The sequence below is a fragment of the Bufo gargarizans genome, chromosome 11, assembly GCF_014858855.1.
Source record: "Bufo gargarizans isolate SCDJY-AF-19 chromosome 11, ASM1485885v1, whole genome shotgun sequence".
Lineage (NCBI taxonomy): Eukaryota > Metazoa > Chordata > Amphibia > Anura > Bufonidae > Bufo > Bufo gargarizans.
The window spans coordinates 84,432,333-84,452,246 of NC_058090.1; the positions used below are offsets into that span (position 1 = coordinate 84,432,333).

Here is a 19,914-nt window from a genome sequence, read left to right on the forward strand (position 1 = left end):
ACAGATTGGCGCCTACGTTTGCTGTCCCACCCGTGCCTCCCTCTCCTCCCACGCCTCCTGGGGATGACTTGTCTGGGGGTGAACCCATGCAGCTGGGGTTTGCTCGCCTGTCCGAGGGGGAGAGGGTACTCCGGAGACGCGAGGGCCGATGCATGTACTGTGGTCTCGGTGGGCATTTTCGGTTGGCATGCCCGAACCGTCCGGGAAACGCTCGCACCTGAGATCCTGTCGGGGGCAGATCTTGGGTGGAGTCTCCTCGTCCCCGGTTTCCCGTGTTGACAAACCACTGATTACTGTTGTCCTCTCCTGGGTCGGGGGCTCGGTGACGACCCAGGCGTTGGTGGACTCTGGTGCTGGTGGTTTGTTCATAGATAGTGTGTTCGCTGCCGCCAATTCCATTCCTCTGCAGCCTCGAGGTTCCCCACTGGCTCTTGAGGCGATAGACGGCAGACCCCTTCTGCCGCCACACGTGACTCATGAGACCCTTCCAGTGGGGATGGCCATTGGTGCCGTTCACAGAGAGTCGGTCTGTCTCCAGGTTATTTCGTCTCCACACTACTCGGTGGTCTTGGGGTACCCCTGGCTCCAGAAGCATAATCCGACTTTCGATTGGAAATCGGCCGAGATCCTCTCGTGGTCACCGCAGTGTGGGGCTAGTTGCATCCATGGGCCTGTCAAGTTGCTGTGTACTTCCTCGGACTCTCTGTTGCCTCCTGAATACGAGGAGTACCGGGATGTATTCGATAAGGTGCGTGCGGTTGCCCTACCTCCGCACCGCCCATACGATTGTGCCATAGAGTTACAATCTGGTGCCGTTCCGCCTCGTGGCAAAGTCTATCCACTGTCGGTAGCGGAGAATGAGGCCATGGAGGAGTACGTGAGGGAGGCGCTTTCACGCGGACACATTCGCAAATCCTCGTCCCCGGCAGGGGCTGGATTTTTCTTTGTGAAAAAGAAGGGCGGTGAGTTGAGGCCTTGCATCGATTACAGGGGTCTCAATCGCATCACGATCAAGAACGCTTACCCGATACCCTTGATTTCTGAGCTGTTCGATCGCCTCAAAGGGGCCACAGTCTTTACCAAACTCGACCTGAGGGCGGCATATAACCTGGTAAGGATCAAGACGGGCGATGAGTGGAAGACCGCGTTTAACACCAGGACCGGTCATTATGAATCCTTGGTTATGCCCTTTGGGTTGTGCAATGCGCCCGCAGTCTTCCAGGAATTCATCAACAATGTTTTCCGTGACCTGTTGCAGCAGTGTGTGGTGGTCTATTTGGATGACATCTTGGTATATTCTGAATCCATGGAGGCCCACATTCTGGATGTCAGACGAGTGTTGCAACGGTTACGAGAGAACAAGCTGTTCGGTAAGCTTGAGAAATGCGAATTTCACCGATCCCAGGTAACCTTCTTAGGTTACATCATTTCCGCTGAGGGGTTCTCCATGGATCCTGAGAAGGTTTCGGCTGTCTTACAGTGGCCCCAGCCCAGTGGTCTTCGTGCCCTGCAGCGCTTTTTGGGCTTCAGTTCCTTGCTTGGTCCTCCTGTGCTCACATGCTTCTAAGACTGCTGCTGCTTCTGGTTCCTTCAAGGCATCCGAGAGACCATGAGAGAAAGCAGCGACCAGAGCCTCATTATTCCAGCCCACCTCTGCTGCCAGGGTACGAAACTCAATGGTGTATTCAGCTACGGATCGTGAACCCTGTCTGATGGACATAAGGAGCTTCGCAGCAGAGGCAGCACGAGCCGGCACATCGAATACCTTCCGAAGAGAAGCAACAAAACCAGAAAACTCGGCAACCACCGGATTGTTGTTCTCCCATAAAGGGCTGGCCCAGGCCAAGGCCTTGTCCGAGAGCAGCGAGATCAAGAAGCCCACCTTTGATCTCTCAGTAGGAAAGGCATGTGGCAGCAACTCGAAGTAAATGCCCACCTGGTTAAGGAAACCTCGGCACTGAGTTGGCTCTCCCCCAAAGCACTGTGGAAGGGGGGCAGAACCGGTCATACCCCGAAACACCGCAGGCGCAGCAACAGGTGTCGGGGTAGACTCTGGCGCAACAACCGGAGCGGCAGTAGGAGCGGGCCCAGGAGCGACAACCGACCCATCGGCAACGGAAGCTAAATGAGCCGTGCGTTCAAGCAGGGTTTGCAACGCCACAGCGAACCGACCCAACAGGTGATCCTGCTGATCAAGTCTGGCAACCAGCGTAGGTAGCGAGGATGGCCCTGTACCTTCAGAATTCATGGCTTGGTCCTAATGTCATGGAACCATGAACCAGACGTACAACAAGAGATGAGTGGAAATAAGAAGGCTTTATTGAAAATAAAGCTGTAAGGCAAAAGTCCAAACGGATGGCTAAACCGAAGCAGGGTCTTGCAAAACCAGGGATCAGGAACCAGAAGGGTAGTCAGACGAAGCCAGGATCAGGAATCAGCAGGGTAGTCAGACGAAGCCAGGATCAGGAATCAGCAGGGTAGTCAGACGAAGCCACAGACCTCCTATATATATGAGCTAGGCATCCAGCTCCTCCCAGTGGGAAGGAGGAGCCGCAGGGTGGGAGGCTACAAGAAACCCAGAAACCAAGATGGCCGCCAGCACATGTCAAACGAAGGAGGACAGCAAGGAGGTAAGACCATGACAGTTCCTTTTGTTTTGCTTTCATTTTCTCATCTCGTTAGCCTCTCTCAGCTGTCATGTAGTTGAACTGATTGCATCCCTTTAACCTCCTCAGGACCGCCGTACGCAGGATTGCGTCCTGCCGGCGGCCCTGCTCTTCTGGGTGGACGCATATATGCGTCCTCCTGCGAGAGCTGAGATTTCCTGTGAACGCGCGCACACAGACGCGCGCGCTCACAGGAACGGAAGGTAAGCGAGTGGATCTCCAGCCTGCCAGCGGCGATCGCTCGCTGGCAGGCTGGAGATCAGATTTTTTTAACCTCTAACAGGTATATTAGACGCTGTTTTGATAACAGCGTCTAATATACCTGCTACCTGGTCCTCTGGTGGTCCCTTTTGTTAGGATCGACCACCAGAGGACACAGGTAGGTCAGTAAAGTCGCACCAAACACTACACTACACCCCCCCCGTCACTTATTAACCCTTTATGAACCCCTGATCACCCATGATCACCCCATATAAACTCCCTGATCACCCCCCTGTCATTGATCACCCCCCCTGTCATTGATCACCCCCCTGTCAGGCTCCGTTCAGACGTCCGTATGATTTTTACGGATACATGGATACATGGATCGGATCCGCAAAACACATGCGGACGTCTGAATGGAGCCTTACAGGGGGGTGATCAATGACAGACGGGTGATCACCCATATACACTCCCTGATCACCCCCCTGTCATTGATCACCCCCCTGTAAGGCTCCATTCAGACGTCCGCATGATTTTTACGGATACATGGATACATGGATCGGATCCGCAAAACACATGCGGACGTCTGAATGGAGCCTTACAGGGGGGTGATCAATGACAGGCGGGTGATCACCCATATACACTTCCTGATCACCCCCCTGTCATTGATCACCCCCCTGTCATTGATCACCCCCTGTCATTGATCACCCCCCTGTAAGGCTCCATTCAGACGTCCACATGTGTTTTGCGGATCCGATCCATGTATCCATGTATCCGTAAAAATCATACGGACGTCTGAATGGAGCCTTACCAGGGGGGTGATCAATGACAGGGGGGTGATCAGGGAGTCTATATGGGTGATCACCCCCCTGTCATTGATCACCCCCCCCCCCCCCCCCCCTGTAAGGCTCCATTCAGACATTTTTTTGGCCCAAGTTAGCGGAAATTTTTTGTTTGTTTTTGTTTTTTCTTACTAAGTCTCATATTCCACTAACTTGTGTCAAAAAATAAAATCTCACATGAACTCACCATACCCCTCACGGAATCCAAATGCGTAAACATTTTTAGACATTTATATTCCAGACTTCTTCTCACGCTTTAGGGCCCCTAAAAAGCCAGGGCAGTATAAATACCCCACATGTGACTCCATTTCGGAAAGAAGACACCCCAAGGTATTCCGTGAGGGGCATATTAAGTCCATGAAAGATTGAAATTTTTGTCCTAAGTTAGCGGAAAGTGAGACTTTGTGAGAAAAAAACAAAAAAAAATCAAATTCCGCTAACTTATGCAAAAAAAAAAAAAATTCTATGAACTCGCCAGGCCCCTCATTGAATACCTCGGGTGTCTTCTTTCCAAAGTGGGGTCACATGTGGGGTATTTATACTGCCCTGGCTTTTTAGGGGCCCGAAAGTGTGAGAAGAAGTCTGGGATCCAAATGTCTAAAAATGCCCTCCTAAAAGGAATTTGGGCCCCTTTGCGCATCTAGGCTGCAAAAAAGTGTCACACATCTGGTATCGCCGTACTCAGGAGAAGTTGGGCAATGTGTTTTGGGGTGTCATTTTACATATACCCATGCTGGGTGAGAAAAATATCTTGGTCAATTGCCAACTTTGTATAAAAAAATCGGAAAAGTTATCTTTTGCCAAGATATTTCTCTCACCCAGCATGGGTATATGTAAAATGACACCCCAAAACACATTCCCCAACTTCTCCCGAGTACGGCGATACCAGATGTGTGACACTTTTTTGCAGCCTAGGTGGGCAAAGGGGCCCACATTCCAAAGTGCACCTTTCGGATTTCACCGGTCATTTTTTACACATTTTGATTGCAAAGTACTTCTTACACATTTGGGCCCCTAAATTGCCAGGGCAGTATAACTACGCCACAAGTGACCCCATTTTGGAAAGAAGACACCCCAAGGTATTCCATGAGGGGCACGGCGAGTTCCTAGAATTTATTTTTTTTTGTCACAAGTTAGCGGAAAATGATAATTTTTCTTTTTTTTTCTTTTTTCCTTACAAAGTCTCACATTCCACTAACTTGCGACAAAAAATAAAAAATTCTAAGAACTCGCCATGCCCCTCAAGGAATACCTTTGGGGTGTCTTCTTTCCAAAATGGGGTCACTTGTGGCGTAGTTATACTGCCCTGGCAATTTAGGGGCCCTAATGTGTGAGAAGAACTTTGCAATCAAAATGTATAAAAAATGGCCTGCGAAATCCGAAAGGTGCACTTTGGAATATGTGCCCCTTTGCCCACCTTGGCTGCAAAAAAGTGTCACACATCTGGTATCGCCGTACTCAGGAGAAGTTGGGGAATGTGTTTTGGGGTGTCATTTTACATATACCCATGCTGGGTGAGATAAATATCTTGGTCAAATGCCAACTTTGTATAAAAAAATTGGAAAAGTTGTCTTTTGCCAAGATATTTCTCTCACCCAGCATGGGTATATGTAAAATGACACCCCAAAACACATTCCCCAACTTCTCCTGAGTACGGCGATACCAGATGTGTCACACTTTTTTGCAGCCTAGGTGGGCAAAGGGGCACATATTCCAAAGTGCACCTTTCGGATTTCACTGGTCATTTTTTACACATTTTGATTGCAAAGTTCTTCTCACACATTTGGGCCCCTAAATTGCCAGGGCAGTATAACTACCCCACAAGTGACCCCATTTTGGAAAGAAGACACCCCAAGGTATTCCGTGAGGGGCATGGCGAGTTCCTAGAATTTTTTATTTTTTGTCGCAAGTTAGTGGAATATGAGACTTTGTAAGAAAAAAATAAAAATAAATAATCATCATCATTTTCCGCTAACTTGTGACAAAAAATAAAAAGTTCTATGAACTCACTATGCCCATCAGCGAATACCTTAGGGTGTCTACTTTACGAAATGGGGTCATTTGTGGGGTGTTTCTACTGTCTGGGCATTGTAGAACCTCAGGAATCATGACAGGTGCTCAGAAAGTCAGAGCTGCTTCAAAAAGCGGAAATTCACATTTTTGTACCATAGTTTGTAAACGCTATAACTTTTACCCAAACCATTTTTTTTTTCCCCAAACATTTTTTTTTTATCAAAGACATGTAGAACTATAAATTTAGCGAAAAATGTATATATGGATGTAGTTTTTTTTGCAAAATTTTACAGCTGAAAGTGAAAAATGTCATTTTTTTGCAAAAAAAATCGTTACATTTCGATTAATAACAAAAAATGTAAAAATGTCAGCAGCAATAAAATACCAACTAATGAAAGCTCTATTAGTGAGAAGAAAAGGAGGTAAAATTCATTTGGGTGGTAAGTTGCATGACCGAGCGATAAACGGTGAAAGTAGTGTAGTGCAGAAGTGTAAAAAGTGCTCTGGTCATGAAGGGGGTTTCAGCTAGCGGGGCTGAAGTGGTTAAATCCCTTCCCATACTGCATTACTTTGCGGTTTATACAACTTCCTGGAGTGTGTGCATGCTGATGCTACTACTGAGTCTTCTACAGATAAATTTTGTTCGTTCATTTGTGTTTTCCTGTTTGCTGGATCCCAGGTGACCCTGACTCCCTCCGTATCAAGTGTAGGGAGCCGATGGTCGTGTCCCCTCATTATTATAGGGTGTTCAGGTGTTACACAGTCGAGGTACGAGGATATGCGATCATCTACCATTGAGATTTTTGCATAGGCTGAGCAGTTAGGGAGAGAGCCAGGTCTGTTGCAGGGCTCTCCCTTTTGTTCCTTAGTTTTGGATCCAGTCAGTCGGATCTTCATTTTGTGTCTTCTAGTTTTCTGTACACCTTCCGTGACAGCAATCCACCCCGTCACGGTGATTACGGACCACAAAAACCTTCTGTACCTCGAATCAGCTAAGCGTCTCACCCCTAGATAAGCTAGGTGGTCGCTTTTTTTTTTACCAGGTTTAACTTTTTCATCACCTATCGTCCTGGGGCAAAAAATACCAAGGCAGATGCATTATCTCGTAGTTTCCCTGGAGGGGGTAATGTGGGTGATCCGGTACCCATTTTACAAAGAGGAGTGGTTGTCTCTGCGGTACAATCTGCTCTGGAGGGGAAGGTGTTAGAGGCCCAGGGGGACGCCCCGGTCTCTTGCCCCTCAGAGGAATTGTTTGTACCGTTAAACCTGCGTCTCGAATTATTAAAGGAACATCATAATTCGGCACTTGCTGGGCACCCGGGTAGTAAAGCAACCTTGGAGCTATTGTCTCGTCTTTTTTGGTGGCCAAGGTTGCGTCAGGATGTAATGGATTTTGTGTCTACTTGTTCTACTTGTGCACGCGCGAAAGTCTCTCATACACGTCCTGCAGGGTCTTTATTGCCACTTGTCATTCCCAAAAGGCCATGGACACATCTGTCCATGGATTTTATCACTGACTTACCTTTGTCTGCGGGTAAAACAGTTATCTTGGTAGTAGTAGACAGGTTTAGCAAAATGGTACACTTCATTGTGTTACCCGCACTACCTAATGCTAAGACTCTTGCTCAGGTATTCATCAGTGAAATCGTGAAGCTTCACGGGGTCCCTTCCGATGTTGTTTCGGATCGGGGAACCCAGTTTATTTCTAAGTTTTGGAAAGCTTTTTGTTCCCGTTTGGGGGTACACTTGTCCTTTTCGTCAGCTTTCCATCCTCAGTCGAATGGGCGTTAAACGAGGTGCAGTTCTTGGCTACCTGCTGTCATCTTCAGGTTTTCAAATGGATCCTGAGAAAGTCCGTGCTGTATTGGACTGGGATCGACCTAGGGTTGCCACCCGTACGCGATTGACCCGGACAGTCCAGGTTTGTAATCCTGTGCCCGGTTACAAGCCTTTTCAGACTTGTAACCGGGCACTGTCTGACTTGCTCGCTCACGGTTCTGACAGCTGGCGGTGAGTGAGCAGTGGCGAGCTGTGAGCGGCCAGCATTCTGGGACCCGTTCGAACCTGAAGAGGATGAGGCCGCCAGTCAGGATGGATTAGACGCCGGAGAGCTGGGGGCTGCGGGTGGTCAGGAGCAGGAGCACGAAGACACTGCTGAAGGAGAGCAGCAAACCCTCGCCCCACAGCATGGCGGCCTCGCCGGGACTGAGCTGCTCTCACTCCCAGATCAGGTCGGATAACAATGAGACAAGCCGCGAGCCTGCCCTCCTCCTGTCCCCAGCTCTTCTGCTGCGCTCCTTTCCTATCACGACACCTCCCCTCTCCCCGGTCTCCGTTACCGGGCCCAGGAAAGCTGCTGGACTCTCACACAACACTCTACAGTCAGTGTGCCGGCCCTGAGTGACGGTTCCCGGTAAGGGCCACATTACTCTAACTGGGGGTCAATAATGGGGGCATTATTCTTAATGGGTGGCACTAATGGGGGCATTATTCATTCTGGGGTGCACTAATAGGGCCATTACTTTTACTGGGGCACACTAATGGGGGCATTACTATTACTAATGGGGCATTACTATTACTGGGGGCACTAATGGTGGCTTTATTATTCCTGGGGAGCCACAGTATGACAGCAACTTCACACCCCGTGTTAAGCCATGCCCCCACAACGACACCCCCTTTGGGGTGTGGCTTAACTTGCCCAGTATTTTCTTGTTGGGAAAGGTGGCAACCCTAGATCGACCCGAAATCTGAAGGCTCTTAAGCGGTCTTTAGGATTCACCAACTATTACTGAAAATATATTAAGAATTATTCAACAATAGTAAAACCCTTAACGGACATGACTAAGAAAAGGACGGATGTCTCTGTATGGTCTGATTCAGCGTTGGAAGCCTATTCTGTGATTAAGGAATGCTTCTCTTCTGCTCCGTTACCCATTCCAAAAATATGGGCAACAAATATAAATGTGTGGCTGACAGGAAACGTATAAATGGTCCAGACCTAATTGTGGGTGATTCTTTGTGGCTGTCCACAAGAAACATTAAGTTGAAGGTACCTTCCTGGAAGTTAGGTCCAAGGTTTATCGGCCCATATAAGATCACGGCCATATTAATCCTGTAGCTTTTTGTCTTGAACTTCCTCAGGCCCTGAAAATTCATAATGTGTTCCATTGGTCTTTGTTGAAAAAAAATGCGGACTTTTACAACCATCTTCCTTGCCACCCGCTCTGGTCATGGTGGACGGTAATTTTAAATTTGAGATCGCAAAAATAGTTGACTCTCGAGTTCTCTGTGGATCCCTTCAATATCTTGTCCACTGGAGAGGTTATGGACCGGAGGAGAGGATGTGGGTGACGGCATCCGACGTTAATGCCAATCGTTTAGTGAATGCCTTTCATAGATCTCACCCGGATAAGGTCGGTCCTGGGTGCCCGGAGGTCACCCGTAGAAGGGGGGGTACTGTCATGGACGTTCCCGTGGCAGGTACCAGGAGATCGGAGAGACTGGCAACTCGTGGGTTAAATTGACAAGTTCACTGTGGATCTTATTGTGTCTGTGTTTTGGTGAATGCCACCCCCCTTGCTGCAGGTGTTGCTTGTTGTTAAACTACCTTTCCCATAAGTAGCAGCTTCTCACTCTTGGAGGTGCGGTTCATAGATTTTCTTCCTGCCTTCTAACTAGCTGGTCGGTTGTACTGTGATGCTTCTGGAGTTGCCAGTTTTCTACTTTCAGATAAGTCTTGTCTGTTCTTATTGTTTTGTGTTTATCTGGGCCTGAAACAGAGACTTCCATTCGTCCATCTGGGGAGGAATGGGTTGTCCCTGGTCCTAACCTCATTCCAGGGCCTTATAGGGATATAGGGGCTTAGGTATACAGCATATGAATATTCCTACCTTCAAGGTCTATTCATATTGATATGTAGTTTGGGCCCGGATTAGGGTTGTTTAGGAGGTGACCTGTTTCTTCCCTAGTTTCCAGGCCCAGTTATTGTTCCCCTTCCCTCCTGTTTTTAGTGTGGAGTTTTTCCCCCACATTGATCGTGACAGACTAGCTCGGTAGGGGTAGAGCTGAGAGGACGAGCTAACACTTTTTTTGCTTAGTGTTGCCTCCTAGTGCCAGCAGCTATACCCATGGTCTCCTAATGATACGAGCGAGAAAATTATTTTTCAGCTGCACAGTGTCTGTGAAACAGGAATGACACACGGACAGCAAAAAACAGACAAACTGATCCTTCACCGAGGCATCTTTTCATTGACCATCATAAACCACCTTTTCACTGATTTGAGCACGGACACTGATGTGTGAATGAGGCTTAATATTGGTACCAATTACCGCATAAACTAGTAAACGCTTGGTCACGGGGTAATTAGAATCTTTCAACAGAATTAAAACTCATTGGTCAGTGGCAGATCGTGCTTTGTAATCATGATCTGCTGCCGGCAAACGATGATTCAGTGATGTTACATAGAGAGCTTTCCAGACATCACCAGTCCCTTCATCAGGCGTCCTACAAGGATGTATGAGGAAACAATAAGAACAGAGACATGGGGGAATGAAGGGGCATTTAAAAAAACAACAAAATATAAAAGATCTTGCCAATGAGTCCTTAATTATCTGACAGGTAAGTGGTGTGAAAGTTTTATGGTCTCTAAATTGATGTTATCTCAGAGACCTGGTGCCCCCACTATGTACATTCATTCCCCCATGTCTCTATTCTTGTTGGACATATAGTGCTGTTTCTTCAAATATTGTAATATACCTGATGAACGGACTGGTGATGTCTGGAAAGCTCACTATGTAACATCATTACTTCTATTTTTGTTAGCCATTAAAAGGCATCAAACCTGCAAGACTCTGATTTAGTTTCTCTTAATGAGAGCACTAAACCAAAGGGGAGATTTACAAAACACACAAGATTGTAGACAATAGACATCCTATGTTCAGGAGATCAATTCACTGACTGGTCTGATGTCAGGAGGAAACCTCACTAATGCTGGGGGCGCTGTTTTCTCTTCTAGTCTGGAGCGCAATGGATTATCTGAAGAGGAGAAGGAAGCCATAAGAAAACTGAAAAAGCAGAAACCAAATATGAAGGTAATTTTGTGAACAGAGAAGAATCAGGATTCCTCTCAGTGATGGGCAGATAACAGGACTTTGGTGGAGAAGACGTCTTCAGTTTGGTGTTAGGAGCGTCTCCTGGTGCATTATGGGTCATATCACTGATCTACAGATGATAAGGAAATGTCTAATATTATAATAAAGATGATACCAGAAATGTTCTTCTCCAGCTAATTATATGTCCAGTAACTAAATCCCTTCATAATGAGCCCAAATCCAGGCCTATGGGATGTAGCAGCGTCTCCTGAAGGTCATGTACGTTGTCAGCAGTATAATACCGGTTGTCACACCGGAGGAGGCCGCACATTGCACACAGTGTAACTAACAAATCACACAAACTGTTATTTTAGTTTCTATTTTAACTTTTATTTGATGCGACTCACGGACATACTAGGGTTGGATGATATAAAAAATATTCAGACGATAACGGTATTAACAAATTTATCGCGATAACGATATATATCGCGATAAATGCCAGTTTTAAAGAAAAAAACACAAGGAGATGTTACACTGTATGAGGGGGCCACAAGGACACGTTATACTGTATGGGTGCAGCTACAAGGAGACAGTATACTGTATGGGGGCCACAAGGAGACGTTACACTGTATGGGGGCCACAAGGAGACATACTGTATGGGGTGCCACAAGGAGACGTTACACTGTATGGGGGCCACAAGGAGACATTACACTGTATGGGGGCCACAAGGACACGTTATACTGTATGGGGGCAGCTACAAGGAGACAGTATACTGTATGGGGGCCACAAGGAGACGTTACACTGTATGGGGGCCACAAGGAGACGTTAAACTGTATGGGGGCCACAAGGAGACGTTAAACTGTATGGGGGCCACAAGGAGATATTATACTGTATGGGGGGGGCACTTGAAGACGTTACACTGTGTGGGGGCCACACGGAGACGTTACACTGTGTGGGGGCCACACGGAGACGTTACACTGTGTGGGGGCCACACGGAGACGTTACACTGCATGAGGGTCCACAAGGAGATGTTACCCTTTATGGGGGGCCACAAGGAGACGTTACATTGTAGGGGGCTTGGGGCCACAAGGAGACATAATAAAGTCTTGTGGCCACAGGCCACCATACATACAGTAATACTTTACGATATACTTTTCCCGCAGCTTCCTCGCTTGTGTGCTCCGATTCTGACATCAGATGCTGGTGGGAGGAGATTTGAATATGGGAGCAAGGAGGGAGAGCCGGGGACGGCCGCTGCGGGAAGTAATACGTTTGTAATTTTGTCATCAGAGCACACACTAGCGAGGCAGCCGCAGGAAAAGTCTCTCCAGAGACACCAGTACTCACACAGAGTTCGCCACATACAATAGAGCTGGTGTTCTGCCAAATCTCTATACCTTGCCAAAAGTCTTTACCGGAAGTAACGCGGCCGCACCGGAAGTGACGAAATCGCCAAGGAATCAGCTGGAGGAGGGTGTGCGCGGCACTGGTGGGTGATGACGGTGATGTCAGATGGTGGGTGGAGACTTGACTAAGGGAGGCGGAGCAAGAAGGAGCCAGGAGCGAGAGGAAGTAATGTTACTCAGCGCTATGCAAGGTGCAGGGGTGGGCGAACGCACGTTTAGAAGCGGTCAGCGCACATGACCACTTTGATGTCACAAAATATCGCGGTAATTAGGAAACAGCGATATCGCAGTTTTTTTTAATACCGCGGTTTATCGTGATACCGGTATATCGCCCAACCCTAGGACATACCAGTGTTCACATGATCTGCCGCCTGATCACCAGGACCAATAGAAGTGACATTGGGGTGTGCGGTATTTTACTGTAAATACACAGTTCGAGTGCTGTGTAAAATGACAAAAAGAAGACAAAAGGTATAAAATAGTCCTAATTGGACTTCTCTTGAGAGGACACCCAGCTGCCAGCCTACACATGAACTACAGAGAACCACAATATCCACAAGGCTGTCGGCGTGTCACAGTGAGTAGAGACTCTTGAATCCAAGTGGGAAAAAAAAAAAAAAACAGCACTGTCGTATTCCAAATTGGTTACTTTATTGGATGAAAAAACACTCAACCAATAAAAAACATAACCCTCTTGACGGGTTTCGGACACCCAGGCCCTTTGTCAAAAGAATGGCATAATCGTGAAAAACTGGAGTTAAAATACAGTACAGACCAAAAGTTTGGAACACCTTCTCATTCAAAGAGTTTTCTTTATTTTCATGACTATAAAAATTGTAGATTCACGCTGAAGGCATCAAAACTATGAATTAACACATGTGGAATTATATACATAACAAAAAAGTGTGAAACAACTGAAAATATGTCATATTCTAGGTTCTTCAAAGTAGCCACCTTTTGCTTTGATTACTGCTTTGCACACTCTTGGCATTCTCTTGATGAGCTTCAAGAGGTAGTCACCTGAAATGGTCTTCCAACAGTCTTGAAGGAGTTCCCAGAGATGCTTAGCACTTGTTGGCCCTTTTGAGGTCCAGCTCACCCCAAACCATCTCGATTGGGTTTAGGTCTGGTGACTGTGGAGGCCAGGTCATCTGGTGCAGCACCCCATCACTCTCCTTCATGGTCAAATAGCCCTTACACAGCCTGGAGGTGTGTTTGGGGTCATTGTCCTGTTGAAAAATAAATGATGGTCCAACTAATTCTCTTGATGAGCTTCAAGAGGTAGTCACCTGAAATGGTTTTCACTTCACAGGTGTGCCCTTTCAGGTTTAATAAGTGGGATTTCTTGCCCTATAAATGGGGTTGGGACCATCAGTTGCGTTGTGGAGAAGTCAGGTGGATACACAGCTGATAGTCATACTGAATAGACTGTTAGAATTTGTATTATGGCAAGAAAAAAGCAGCTAAGTAAAGGAAAACAAGTGGCCATCATTACTTTAAGAAATTAAGGTCAGTCAGTCCGAAAAATTGGGAAAACTTTGAAAGTGTCCCCAAGTGCAGTCACAAAAACCATCAAGCACTACAAAGAAACTGGCTCACATGTGGACCTCCCCAGGAAAGGAAGACCAAGAGTCACCTCTGCTGCGGAGGATAAGTTCATCCGAGTCACCAGCCTCAGAAATCGCAGGTTAGCAGCAGCTCAGATTAGAGACCAGGTCAATGCCACACAGAGTTCTAGCAGCAGACACATCTCTAGAACAACTGTTAAGAGGAGACTGTATGAATCAGGCCTTCATGGTAGAATATCTGCTAGGAAACCACTGCTAAGGACAGGCAACAAGCAGACGAGACTTGTTTGGGCTAAAGAACACAAGGAATGGACATTAGACTAGTGGAAATCTGTGCTTTGGTCTGATGAGTCCAAATTTGAGATCTTTGGTTCCAACCACCGTGTCTTTGTGTGACGCAGAAAAGGTGAACGGATGGACTCTACATACCTGGTTCCCACCGTGAAGCAGGGAGGAGGAGGTGTGATGGTGTGGGGGGGCTTTGCTGGTGACACTGTTGAGGATTTATTCAAAATTGAAGGCATACTGAACCAGCATGGCTACCACAGCATCTTGCAGCGGCATGCTATTCCATCCAGTTTGCGTTTAGTTGGACCATCATTTATTTTTCAACACGACAATGACCCCAAACACACCTCCAGGCTGTGTAAGGGCTATTTGACCATGAAGGAGAGTGATGGGGTGCTTCGCCAGATGACCTGGCCTCCACAGTCACCGGACCTGAACCCAATCGAGATGGTTTGGGGTGAGCTGGACCGCAGAGTGAAGGCAAAAGGGCCAACAAGTGCTAAGCATCTCTGGGAACTCCTTCAAGACTATTGGAAGACCATTTCAGGTGACTACCTCTTGAAGCTCATCATGAGAATGCCAAGAGTGTGCAAAGCAGTAATCAAAGCAAAAGATGGCTACTTTGAAGAACCTAGAATATGACATATTTTCAGTTGTTTCACACTTTTTTGTTATGTATATAATTCCACATGTGTTAATTCATTGATGCCTTCAATGTGAATCTACAATTTTCATAGTCATGAAAATAAAGAAAACTCTTTGAATGAGAAGGTGTGTCCAAACTTTTGGCCTGTACTGTATGTAGGGTACATGTATGTAATGTAGCGCACATGTATGTTATGCACAAAATAGGGAAATCCAGCTCACCCACTTAAATTCCAAATGATCCACCCTTGGTGCACGGTAATATAGGTAATACCTCAGCAAATAGAAAGATAAAAAAAATCCAGCACCTGTTATCTTTGAAGGACGATTTCTTTATTCCAGCAGTGGGTAATAAAACATCGATGGCATAAAATTCACACATCCAGTTACAGTCAACGCGTTTCAAACAAATGTTCTTACTCATGACTTGCCCTCTGTCTGCAGTGCTCCACTTGCTTATGAACTTTGTGATTCACCATCCCCCATGTTCTGGGCGGGTGGTTAAATTCAGGTGTATACAATAAAGTGGATAATCGCAGGCAGAGAGGCCGTCCGTTTTAAACCTCCAATATAGAAAAAACCATATGGTGCAGATTAAAATTGAAAACAATCATATAAGGAAAAGTTGCATAGATACAATGGATGCTTTGATTGACAAAATAACGATAAAAATTATTATCCTATATTCATTATAAAAATTGCAGTGTCTGAATTGTCATCTATAGCAAATACCTCATGTATGATACAATTAAAAACAAACATATAGAAGCATGGCCATGTGTTAAAGGGCTTCTGTCACCCCCCTAGAGTTATTTTTCATTTTTGGGCGACTTAAAATCCTTATACTGCGATTTATCAATATATATTGCTCATACCCTTTTTCGTTCAGTAGTTTCTTCAAAAACGGCACTTTGATAATATGTAAATTACCTCTACCTTTACGCCCTACTTGCTGGTAGCAGCTGCATCCTCCTTTCAAATAAACGCCCCCTCCTCCTCCTGTTGATTGACAGGGCCAGCGAGTGCTCTCGTCCTCTGGCTGGCCCTGTCTGCGTTCTAAATCTTGCGCCTGCGCCGTACCGGTCTTCAGTCGGCGCAGGCATACTGAGAGGTGGACGCTCGCTCGCCCGCTCCTTCCTCAGTGCGCCTGCGCCGGGTGTAGATGTGACGTCATCGGCGCAGGCGCACTGAGGAAGGAGCGGCCGAGCAAGCGTCCGCCTCTCAGTGCGCCTGCGCCGACTGAAGACCGGTACGGCGCAGGCGCGAGATTTAGAACGCAGACAGGGCCAGCCAGAGGACGAGATCGCTCGCTGGCCCTGTCAATCAACAGGAGGAGGGGGCGTTTATTTGAAAGGAGGATGCGGATGCTACCAGCAAGTAGGGCGTAGAGGTAGAGGTAATTTACATATTATAAAAGTGCCGTTTTTGAAGAAACTACTGAACGAAAAAGGGTATGAGCAATATATATTGATAAATCGCAGTATAAGGATTTTAAGTCGCCCAAAAATGAAAAATGACTTTAGGGGGGTGACAGAAGCCCTTTAACCACTTCAGCCCCGCTAGCTGAAACCCCCTTCATGACCAGAGCACTTTTTACACTTCTGCACTACACTACTTTCACCGTTTATCGCTCGGTCATGCAACTTACCACCCAAATGAATTTTACCTCCTTTTCTTCTCACTAATAGAGCTTTCATTTGGTGGTATTTTATTGCTGCTGGCATTTTTTATTAATCGAAATGTAACGATTTTTTTGCAAAAAAATGACATTTTTCACTTTCAGCTGTAAAATTTTGCAAAAAAAACGACATCCATATATAAATTTTTTGCTAAATTTATTGTTCTACATGTCTTTGATAAAAAAAAAAATGTTTGGGCAAAAAAAAAAATGGTTTGGGTAAAAGTTATAGCATTTACAATCTATGGTACAAAAATGTGAATTTCCGCTTTTTGAAGCAGCTCTGACTTTCTGAGCACCTGTCATGATTCCTGAGGTTTTACAATGCCCAAACAGTAGAAAACCCCCACAAATGACCCCATTTCGGAAAGTAGACCCCCTAAGGTATTCGCTGATGGGCATAGTGAGTTCATAGAACTTTTTATTTTTTGTCACAAGTTAGCGGAAAATGATGATGATTTTTTATTTTTATTTTTTTCTTACAAAGTCTCATATTCCACTAACTTGCGACAAAAAATAAAACATTCTAGGAACTCGCCATGCCCCTCACGGAATACCTTGGGGTGTCTTCTTTCCAAAATGGGGTCACTTGTGGGGTAGTTATACTGCCCTGGCAATTTAGGGGCCCAAATGTGTGAGAAGAACTTTGCAATCAAAATGTGTAAAAAATGACCGGTGAAATCCGAGAGGTGCACTTTGGAATATGTGCCCCTTTGCCCACCTTGGCTGCAAAAAAGTGTGACACATCTGGTATCGCCGTACTCAGGAGAAATTGGGGAATGTGTTTTGGGGTGTCATTTTACATATACCCATGCTGGGTGAGAGAAATATCTTGGCAAAAGACAACTTTTCCCATTTTTTTATACAAAGTTGGCATTTGACCAAGATATTTTTCTCACCCAGCATGGGTATATGTAAAATGACACCCCAAAACACATTGCCCAACTTCTCCTGAGTACGGCGATACCAGATGTGTGACACTTTTTTGCAGCCTAGATGCGCAAAGGTGCCCAAATTCCTTTTAGGAGGGCATTTTTAGACATTTGGATCCCAGACTTCTTCTCACACTTTCGGGCCCCTAAAAAGCCAGGGCAGTATAAATACCCCACATGTGACCCCACTTTGGAAAGAAGACACCCCGAGGTATTCAATGAGGGGCCTGGCGAGTTCATAGAATTTTTTTTTTTTTGCATAAGTTAGCGGATATTGATTTTTTTTGTTTTTTTCTCACAAAGTCTCACTTTCCGCTAACGTAGGACAAAAATTTCAATCTTTCATGGACTCAATATGCCCCTCACGGAATACCTTGGGGTGTCTTCTTTCCGAAATGGGGTCACATGTGGGGTATTTATACTGCCCTGGCTTTTTAGGGGCCCTAAAGCGTGAGAAGTAGTCTGGAATATAAATGTCTAAAAATGTTTACGCATTTGGATTCCGTGAGGGGTATGGTGAGTTCATGTGAGATTTTATTTTTTGACACAAGTTAGTGGAATATGAGACTTTGTAAGAAAAAACAAAAACAAACAAAAAATTTCCGCTAACTTGGGCCCAAAAAAATTCTGAATGGAGCCTTACAGGGGGTGATCAATGACAGGGGGGTGATCAATGACAGGGGGGTAATCACCCATATAGACTCCCGGATCACCCCCTGTCATTGATCACCCCCCTGGTAAGGCTCCATTCAGACGTCCGTATGATTTTTACGGATCCATAAAACACATGCGGACGTCTGAATGGAGCTTTACAGGATCAATGACAGGGGGGTGATCACCCATATAGACTCCCTGATCACCCCCCTGTCATTGATCACCCCCCTGTAAGGCTCCATTCAGACGTCCGTATGATTTTTACGGATCGATGGGTCGGATCCGCAAAACACATGCGGACGTCTGAATGGAGCCTTACAGGGGGGTTATCAATGACAGGGGGTGATCAGGGTGATCACCCCCCTGTCACTGATCACCCCCCCTGTAAGGCTCCATTCAGACGTCCGTATGATTTTTACGGATCCATGGATACATGGATCGGATCCGCAAAACACATGCGGACGTCTGAATGGAGCCTTACAGGGGAGTTATCAATGACAGGGGGTGATCAGGGTGATCACCCCCCTGTCACTGATCACCCCCCCCTGTAAGGCTCCATTCAGACGTCCGTATGATTTTTACGGATCCATGGATACATGGATCGGATCCGCAAAACACATGCGGACGTCTGAATGGAGCCTTACAGGGGGGTTATCAATGACAGGGGGTGATCAGGGTGATCACCCCCCTGTCACTGATCACCCCCCCTGTAAGGCTCCATTCAGACGTCCGCATGTGTTTTGCGGATCCGATCCATGTATCCGTAAAAATCATACGGACGTCTGAATGGAGCCTTACAGGGGGGTGATCAATGACAGGGGGGTGATCAATGACAGGGGGTGATCAGGGAGTGTATATGGGTGATCACCCACCTGTCATTGATCACCCCCCCCCCCTGTAAGGCTCCATTCAGACGTCCGCATGTGTTTTGCGGATCCGATCCATATATCCATGGATCCGTAAAAATCATGCGGACGTCTGAATGGAGCCTTACAGGGGGGTGATCAATGACAGGGGGTGATCAGGGAGTGTATATGGGTGATCACCCGCCTGTCATTGATCACCCCCCTGTAAGGCTCCATTCAGACGTCTGCATGTGTTTTGCGGATCCGATCCATGTATCCATGGATCCGTAAAAATCATACGGACGTCTGAATGGAGCCTTACAGGGGGGTGATCAATGACAGGGGGGTGATCAATGACAGGGGGTGATCAGGGAGTGTATATGGATGATCACCCGCCTGTCATTGATCACCCCCCCTGTAAGGCTCCATTCAGACGTCCGCATGTGTTTTGCGGATCCGATCCATGTATCCGTGGATCCGTAAAAATCATACGGACGTCTGAACGGAGCCTGACAGGGGGGTGATCAATGACAGGGGGGTGATCAGGGAGTTTATATGGGGTGATCATGGGTGATCAGGGGTTTATAAGGGGTTAATAAGTGACGGGGGGGGGGTGTAGTGTAGTGTAGTGTGGTGTTGGGTGCGACTGTACTGACCTACCTGTGTCCTCTGGTGGTCGATCCTAACAAAAGGGACCACCAGAGGACCAGGTAGCAGGTATATTAGACGCTGTTATCAAAACAGCGTCTAATATACCTGTTAGGGGTTAAAAAATTCGGATCTCCAGCCTGCCAGCGAACGATCGCCGCTGGCATGCTGGAGATCCACTCGCTTACCTTCCGTTCCTGTGAGCGCGCGCGTCTGTGTGCGCGCGTTCACAGGAAATCCCGGCCCTCGTGAGATGACGCGTATATGCGTCGTTGAGCCCAGGGCTGCCGCCTCCGGACCGCACATCTGCGTTAGGCGGTCCGGAGGCGGTTAAATACCAGTTTGAAGGGTATTTGCTTCTCAATAAATATACATTAGATCTTTCCTTAAATTTAAACCTAAGGGAAATCTTGTTTTTAATTTCAAGATCCAAAAAG

At 46.7% G+C, this 19,914-nt stretch overlaps 1 protein-coding gene across 3 annotated transcripts in view; it reads left to right on the forward strand.

Annotated features, from left to right (window-relative positions):
• The window catches only part of LOC122921959 (NACHT, LRR and PYD domains-containing protein 3-like), a 121,058-nt gene extending 110,017 nt beyond the window's left edge, over window positions 1–11,041 (forward strand). For 2 of the 3 annotated variants that reach the window (XM_044272307.1, XM_044272309.1), the window contains one exon: window positions 10,738–11,039. In XM_044272307.1, coding sequence (XP_044128242.1) covers window positions 10,738–10,825 — 88 coding nt within the window. In that variant the 3' untranslated portion in view covers window positions 10,826–11,039. Of the gene's footprint in view, window positions 1–10,737 lie in introns of all 3 variants that reach the window. The other variant, XM_044272310.1, reaches the window with a different exon arrangement.
• The last annotated feature ends 8,873 nt before the right edge of the window (window positions 11,042–19,914 follow it).